Genomic DNA, 8,172 nt, shown 5'->3' on the forward strand with positions numbered 1-8,172 from the left:
GTTTAAGTTAGCCAGAGTTGATTTCTGTTGTGTACATCCAAGGTTGTCACCTCTCTCTCCCACATACCACCCACATTCATGATAGGCGGGGATAGTGATGGTGGAGAGAAACTTAACAGTTTCCACTGCCACTTCTGCTCTGTTATGAAATGCCTTGTTTTCTCTTAAACTCCCAAGCAGGCCATGACTATACTCCTCGGCACCACATACCAAACATCAAAGAAATGACATTATAATGCCATGTCTTAAATATGGGGGAAAACAGACATCCTTCTTTGTCTCTGCTTACTCACATTATTTCGACTTACTTATGCACTGGCCATGATGTTTTATCAACTATGTTCAGTAGAGGAATTCCAACTCAATTCGCTGGGAAAGAAAATAAAAAGAAAAGCCATGAAAGAGGAGCATATTTGACTCAGTTCTCAGGCTTTCTTATTAAATACCAATTCATAATAGTAGGTTATTATACTGGAAAATGACAAAAAGAAAAACAAGCTCAAGTATACCAGTGGCTTATTTCAAGTACACTAATTTTATGCCTTCATATTTAAAGTAAATTTCTTGTAGGCAGCATGCAGTGGGTCTTTTTTTTTTTTAATTATCTAACGTTCTTTTTCAATTTGCTAAGTTTACACTATATTTAATGTACTAATTGACACAGTGAATTAAAATCTAACATGAGGCCAGGCACGGGTGGCTCACGCCTGTAATCCCAGCACTTTGGGAGGCCGAGGCAGGCAAATCACTTGAGGCCAGGAGTTCAAGACCAGCCTGACCACCATGGTGAAACCCTGTCTCTACTAAAAATGCAAAAATTAACCAGGCATGGTGGTACACACCTGTAATCCCAGCTACTTGGGAGGTTGAAGCAGGATAATCTCTTGAACCCGGGAGGCGAAGGCTACCATGAACTGAGCTCGCACCATTGCACTCCGGTCTGGGTGTCAGAGCACGATTCTGTTCAAAAATCGAAAACAAAACAAGCAAACAAACAAAAAAACCTACAATCTTCCTAGTTTTTTTTTCTATTTTTTCCATCTTTTCTTTGTTTCTTTTGTCTTCTTTTCCTTTTTAAATTATTAACTATCTTTATGATTCCATTTTATCTCCACTATTAACTTATTATCAAATACCTCTCTTAAAAATTGTTTTAGTTATTGCCCTAGAGTTTACAATATATGTTTAGAATTCATGAAATTATGCTTCTTTATAATACTGTGTCATTTTACGAGTAGTTTAAAGATGTTGCAAACATATACTGCCAATTATGCACTCTAATACTTTATATTATTGTTATACATTTTCCTTTTATGTTTTCTATAAATAAATATACAGTATATTCCTACTATTTATGATTTAGACAATCATCTTTTAAACAATTAAAAATACAAAAAGAGTAGGTCTTATGTCTGTCTATCTTCACTTATCTCATTTTCAGTCCTCTTCATTTCTTTGCGCCAATGTAAATTACTGATTGGCATCATATTTCTTATGCCTGAAGAAATTCCTTCAATATTTCTTGCAGTGAAGGGCTGCTGACAATGAACTTTCAGCATGTGTGTCTGAAAAATGTCTATTTCTCTTTTATTTTTGAATATATTCACTTGGTTTAACAGGGTTTCTTTAGGTTTCAAATAGCAGGTTTCAAATAGCATTTGACAGATGTTTTCTGGCATGCACTGTTTCTGAGGAGAAATCTGTGGTGAATCTTGTTTTTGATCCTCTGTATGTAATGTGTCTTTTTTCCTCTGAATGTATTTGTAATTTTCTTCTTATATTCGGGTTTCAGCAATCTGAATATGACACATATAGGTGTTAACCATTTTGTTAAATCCATAGTATGCAGAACAAAACAAAAAAGTCCCTGCATAAATAGACTTTGGTCTAATGGGGAGACATTAAAAACTTAAACTCACAGATAAATATATAATTATAAATTATAATATATATTATGAAAAAAATAAAACAATTTTCTCAGAGAGGATTATAACAGAGGAAGCACAAATTTAAAAGGATAGAATAAGGCCGGGCGCGGTGGCTCATGCTGTAATCTCAGCACTTTGGGAGGCCAAGGCAGGCAGCTCACTTGAGGCCAGGAATTCAAGACCAGCCTGGCCAACGTGGTGAAACCCCGTCTCTACTAAAAATATTATACAAAAAGTTAGCCAGGCATGGTGGTGCGTGCCTGTAATTCCAGCTACTCAGGCGGCTGAGGTATGAGAATAGCTTGAAGCCAGGAGGCGAAGGCTGCAGTGAGTTGAGATGGTGCCACTGCACTTTCCCCTGGGCCACAGAGCGAGACTCTGTATCAAAAATAAAGAATAAATAAATAAAAATTTAAAGGATAGAATAAACATTTCCAGAATGGCAAAGCAAGGACCTCCAAAAATCTGCTCTTCCATAAAAGCAATTATAACACAGGCAAAACTGTACATAATAAAAATCTTTGAAACTCTAGAAACTAACCAAGGACATGCAACAATTCAAGGAGTATTCATTCAAAAACGATGACTGAATCTCAGTATCAACGGTGAGCTTTGTGGCATGTTAGCTTGCTTTATCCACCAGCTCTGTGGTAACCTTGAAAACCGGCACACATGGAACTATGGTAGCTGAAAAAAACATTGGCCTAACAACCACTGAAGTGAACAAAATGTGTTGGAGATTGCTAATGGGCCTGCTTCCCAGAGAATTGTCACTGTTTCACCTATTTGGCAGCTTCCTAGGAAAACCCCATTCACAATTTTGTCTCTATTTCACCAGATTCAGTTCACTCAGTGAAAAAGTTTTATTCCTAGAGTGTCAAAGTGTTGAGCAGCAATTGTTTAACATTGCAATTGCCTGAAAATGTAAATATCAGTTAGAGTATACAATAATCCAATCAAACTCTTAAAAAAAATTGATGAGGGCTTTAGAAATCCAGAGGGCTTTGAAAAGCTCCCATATATTCCTGGGAATTGCAAAAATCATGCATATGGGCAAGGCCTTGTGTATGCACAGGAAAGACCTGAGAGGACCTAATGTTTCATTTGTGGCTGACCTTGAGGCCCTGCACAAAGAGGACATGAAGATTAAAGGCAGAATTTAAACTGCTGCAGCACTGAAAACATGCTCCAACACACACATGCAAACCCCTTGCATAAGTCTTCAGAGAATTAGCAATTTAAAGCACTTAAAAAACTCTGTCCAATTGTTAGTTGACCACTAACCTAACTGAGTAGAAATTTCAGTGGCAACACACAACAAGAAATGCAGAATTAACATAAGTAACTCGGGAAAATCACTAAACAAACAAAAGCACCACCAACAAAAACAACGCTTAGATGGGAGGAGAGATCTGATTTTTAGAATATGCTATTTTTTATTATTTAAAATGTCCAGATTTTAACAAAAAAAGTGTCACTTAAAGAACGAAGAAAGTATGGCCAATTCATATGTTTAAGAAAACAGTCGATAGAAACTGTCCATGAGGAAGCCCAAATATTGGACTTAGTAGACAAAGATTAATATGAGGTGGAAAAAATTATCTTATTCTGAGTTCTTTATAATTAAAATATGAATCCTATTGAGGCCTTTGCCTTCCCTACAGTCTTTTTAAAGGCACTCTTAACCTCTTTGTTCCTCAGGCTGTAGACCAGTGGATTCAACATGGGAATGACTATGGCATAGAACACAGATGCCATTTTGTCAGTGCCCATGAAATGGCTGGAGCTAGGTCGTAAGTACATAAAGATGCCTGTCCCATAAAAGATGGAAACTGCAGTAAGGTGGGAAGTACAAGTGGAAAAGGCCTTCTGGCGTCCTTCAGATGAGCGCATCTTAAGGATGGTGATAAATATAAATAAGTAGGAGATCAAGATTACCAGGATAGAAAAGAGGTCATTGAATCCCACCACAAAAAAAATAACCATCTCACTGATGTAGTTGTCTGAACATGAGAGAGCCAAGAGAGGAGGAGCATCACAGAAAAAGTGTTCAACTACATTGGATCTACAGAAGGAGAGCCTGAAAGTGTTCCCAGTATGAATGGATGCATTCAGGAAACCACAGACATAGGAGCCTATGGCCAGGCAAGCACATACATTTGTTGTCATGGTGGTGGTGTAATGCAGGGGTTTGCACACTGCTGCATAACGGTCATAGGCCATTGATGCCAGGAGGAAACTTTCTGCAGTGATAAAGGCTACAAAGAAGAAGAATTGTGTGGCACAATCATTGTATAATATGAATTTGTCTCCTGTGAGGAACCCCACCATCACCTTGGGAGTGACAGCTGAGGAATAACCAAAGTCCACCAGGGAGAGGTTACTGAGGAAGAAGTACATGGGGGTGTGGAGACAGGAGTCCAATAGAATCAATTCAATCATCGCCAGGTTCCCAACCAGAGTGATGAGGTAGATGAAAAGGAAGACTATGAAGAGTGGGATCTGCAGTTCTGGGTCATCAGTTAACCCCACAAGAATAAATTCAGTCACCTCTGTGTTGTTCTCCATTGGGAATTATGTAGCTGCCCTGTAGAAATGAAAAGACAGAATCAGAATGATAAATGGAGGGAGGAAGGGAGGACTACTGAGATCAATCATCATGCCCATTTTGTGCTTTATTTCAGTATTGCAATTACTTGTTTCCAGGAACCCTGGATCTAAAACATGCCCATGACCACAAAATGTAACTTTAAATTACAATAATTCATAGAGCATTCTTAATAAAATGATTCTGGAGGTAATCCATCCCAAACTCCTAATTTCATAGATTACTGAACTAAGGTACAGAAAAGGAAAGATTCATACAAGATCATCAGACTAATTAATTGTAACAGGTGAAATATAAAGCCAAGTCACTTTGAATTAAAGCCTTAACTCTTTATCACAAAGAAAAATTCCTTTAAATCTTTTACATTCAATCTAAACTGGGCACAAGCTAGTAATTTATTTAATTGACTGACTGCCTGATGGAGTAATTAAATCTATCATTGTAAGTCAATGTGAAGAATGGAATAGCATGAAATTAGGAATCAAATATACTTACCAGTTTTCTTGGCTTCATGCAAATAACCTACATTTCTGGATCTCAGTTAAATGACAATAACTGGATCCACAAATGTTTATAACCACTTCCAACCCTTAAAAAAATCTTCAAAAAGTTAAAAAGAACATGACTCTTCAGTAATACCAACCAGTTGACCAATCAACATAAATCCCTGGATGTGTTCATTTCTTCATTCTCTCTACAAGCCCTAATTTCTAATGGAGCACCATGTTGCATGCTAATTGCCAGGTTTGCATTAATGCACGAGATACATTTCCTGACCAGATAGATATCTAAACTGATAAATATTGTGTTTAAGTTCAGAATATTCTTATCTCCATTCCCAAGGAGAGAGAAGTGTTTTCTTATTTGCTCAGAACTGTGTGATAGATGTTAATCGCATCTACACTGCAGACCATCAGTCAGTCCATAATATAGTTAATAAATTGTGTGTCCAATGACCAGATGTTTTTAGTGGCAGAATTAGAACATGAGATTAGGTCTCCTCATTCCAATGGTTAGTTGTGACCTATGTAATTTTGCACATCTCTATTTCAGTGCATTTTATAACTGGCTTGTAAGCTTGATTTCTTCCTCATTTATTAATCACCATTCCTTCTGTCTTTTAAAAAAATATTAGTATGGGCTCCCAGATTATGGTAAAATTTTATGTTGATATTCCATTTGATTATCTCAACAATTCTAGAATTAAGAGAACTAATATTATCATATTTCCTGAAAAAGAAAACTGAGAAATAAATAGTTTAAATAACTTGTTCAAAGTAATGTAATCTTATTCTTTGTAAAGCAGGGACTCGAGGCCTTCTTGTGCTTTTTCTTTATGTCACATGATAAGTATACATATTCTAATAGAAACTCATTAGTGCTTAGAAAAACAAGTTGGGAATCCCTAATCCAAAAATCCAAAGTCTAAAATGCTTCCAAATCCAGAACTATTTGAGAACCAACATGATGCTACAAATGGAAAATTCCACACATAAGTATGTAGCACACACTTTGTTTCATGCGCAAAAATTATTTAAAATATTATATAAAATTACTTAGGCTATGGATATAATGTATATATAAAACATAAATGAATTTTGTGTTTAAATTTGGGTTTCATCCCCAATATAGGTCATAAACATGCAAATATTCAAAAATCCAAAAAAATCCAAAATCCAAAACACTTCTGTTCCCAAATATTTTAGATGAGGAATACTCAACATATATAGCCTCTGGATGTGTGAAACAGATAAAAGAAACAGTCAAAATATTAGAGCCAAATCTCTGATTAAACCAAAGGAGAAATGGGTACGTTGGTGCATTTTTCTAGTTACCTCTGCCCCTACAACTTTGTGCAGACAATAGATTTGATCCAGAGACTTACCTTTCTCCCTGAGAAATACAAAATTCACGTCCAGCACTTTCATATATAAGTGAATGTCACATCAGAAATTAAGTCCTTTAAAGAAGGAAAACAACTTTTTGGAGACCGCTCTTCAGTGTTTGGCCAAAAGGCTTAAAGTTCTTTAGAGGCAGGGGGAAATTGAAAGAAAAATGCTATTGGCTTTGGGATCAGCTAACAAGAGCTCTACTCCTGTATTTACTGCTCCTTCTTTGTAGATAAGTCTCTTAACCCATTCGAATATCAATAGCTGAATCTATAAAAAAGAAAATAATAAAAGATAGCCCCAACAACATCCAGCCTGAAAACTGCTGCTATGGTAAGAAAAGAATAGGAAACCTATAATTTCTTATACTTGGTAAGAGGTGATAATCATAACCTCAATTAATATAATTATTATTGGTTTTCTTTTCTAAACATTGTTGCAGGCTCTTTGCTATATATCAGTTTTGGAGAAGGCAATAGTTACTACTAGATGACTGTTGACAATCAGACAAATAAATAAATGGTCAAAGTGACTCTGGTTCTGGGGCTGCTCCCTGTAATACGAAGACAAATGGAATCATATATGTACTTGATCAGTTGAAAAGTGGGAACCAGGAGGTAATTGTATGGCCATGGAGCTCTCAGGGGACACATACTCTATGAGGGCTACGAAACACTTTATCTCACATAACTGGAAATCAGGTGATTAAAGTATCTATGGGGATTCAGCTCTGCTTGTTGTGGGAGATCATGAGTGTATTTATGTTACTTTCAGTTATTCTCTTGGGTAATGCACAAATTAAGCCACAGCTTGCCCTTCAAGACTGTTATTTGACATAAATACTAAGAGACAGAGACATACATTTTATCATTAAATAAGGGATGTGGACTTCAGGGATTAGTATTTCTTTTAATTCACCTTAAATGTTTGAACCATTGAGAAGAAATATTAATTCATCAACTGTTTATTGATTGCAAATGGATTTTAGCCATAGTACTGACAGCTGAGAACATAGACCCATTCAAAATAAACATCATTCTTGTGCCCATGATGTTTAAATCTAATGGAGAAGATAGGCAGTAAGCAAATAAACCCCCTAAGAAACATGCGTAAATATGCATATTTACACATATAAATACATATGTACATATATATGTGTGGAATAAGCACGTAACTATACATAAAATGAGATAAAAAATGTCTACTTTATATTGTTTGGTCAGAATGTTTTCTCTGGAAAATTAAGATTTCAGCCAAGTTTGGCCGGGCGCGGTGGCTCAAGCCTGTTATCCCAGCACTTTGGGAGGCTGAGGCAGACGGATCACGAGGTCAGGAGATCGAGACCATCCTGGCTAACACGGTGAATCCCCGTCTCTACTAAAAAATACAAAAAAATAGCCTGGTGTGGTAGCGGGCGCAAAAAGAAAAGAAAAAAAAAAACTTGGCTGAAGCCAAGTTTAAAAATGACAAAGAACTAGTATGGAAAAGATCATTCCAAACAAAATGAAATGTATGCAGTAAAGAACCCAAGTTTCAAGAAAGTTAACAAAATCTAAAAGAAGCCAGTATGTTTTCTTCATAACTAGACCTCTTCCTTGTCAATTTCTATTTCAGCATCCTCCACCAAAGAAACCTTGACAAACAAAACAAACAGAGTGACACATAAACAAGATGGCAGAATAGGAGATACAATCCTCTTCCCCCACACAAAAAATCCACCAGTAATTATCCATGAATGATAATAGCC

The 8,172-nt window shown here is 36.3% G+C and overlaps 1 protein-coding gene across 1 annotated transcript; it reads right to left on the minus strand.

The window, feature by feature from the left end:
* Nucleotides 1-3,341: 3,341 nt before the first annotated feature.
* Nucleotides 3,342-6,612, minus strand: LOC116468204 (olfactory receptor 5B12). The gene is made up of 2 exons (XM_032151803.2): nt 6,422-6,612; nt 3,342-4,515 (listed from the first exon to the last, which is right to left on the minus strand). The coding sequence occupies exon 2, from the start codon at nt 4,494-4,496 to the stop codon at nt 3,552-3,554; it is 945 nt and encodes a 314-aa protein (XP_032007694.1). The 5' UTR covers nt 4,497-4,515; nt 6,422-6,612; the 3' UTR covers nt 3,342-3,551.
* Nucleotides 6,613-8,172: the final 1,560 nt, after the last annotated feature.

This window comes from Hylobates moloch, unplaced genomic scaffold (genome assembly GCF_009828535.3).
Source record: "Hylobates moloch isolate HMO894 unplaced genomic scaffold, HMol_V3 SCAFFOLD_5, whole genome shotgun sequence".
In the NCBI taxonomy this organism is placed as follows: domain Eukaryota; kingdom Metazoa; phylum Chordata; class Mammalia; order Primates; family Hylobatidae; genus Hylobates; species Hylobates moloch.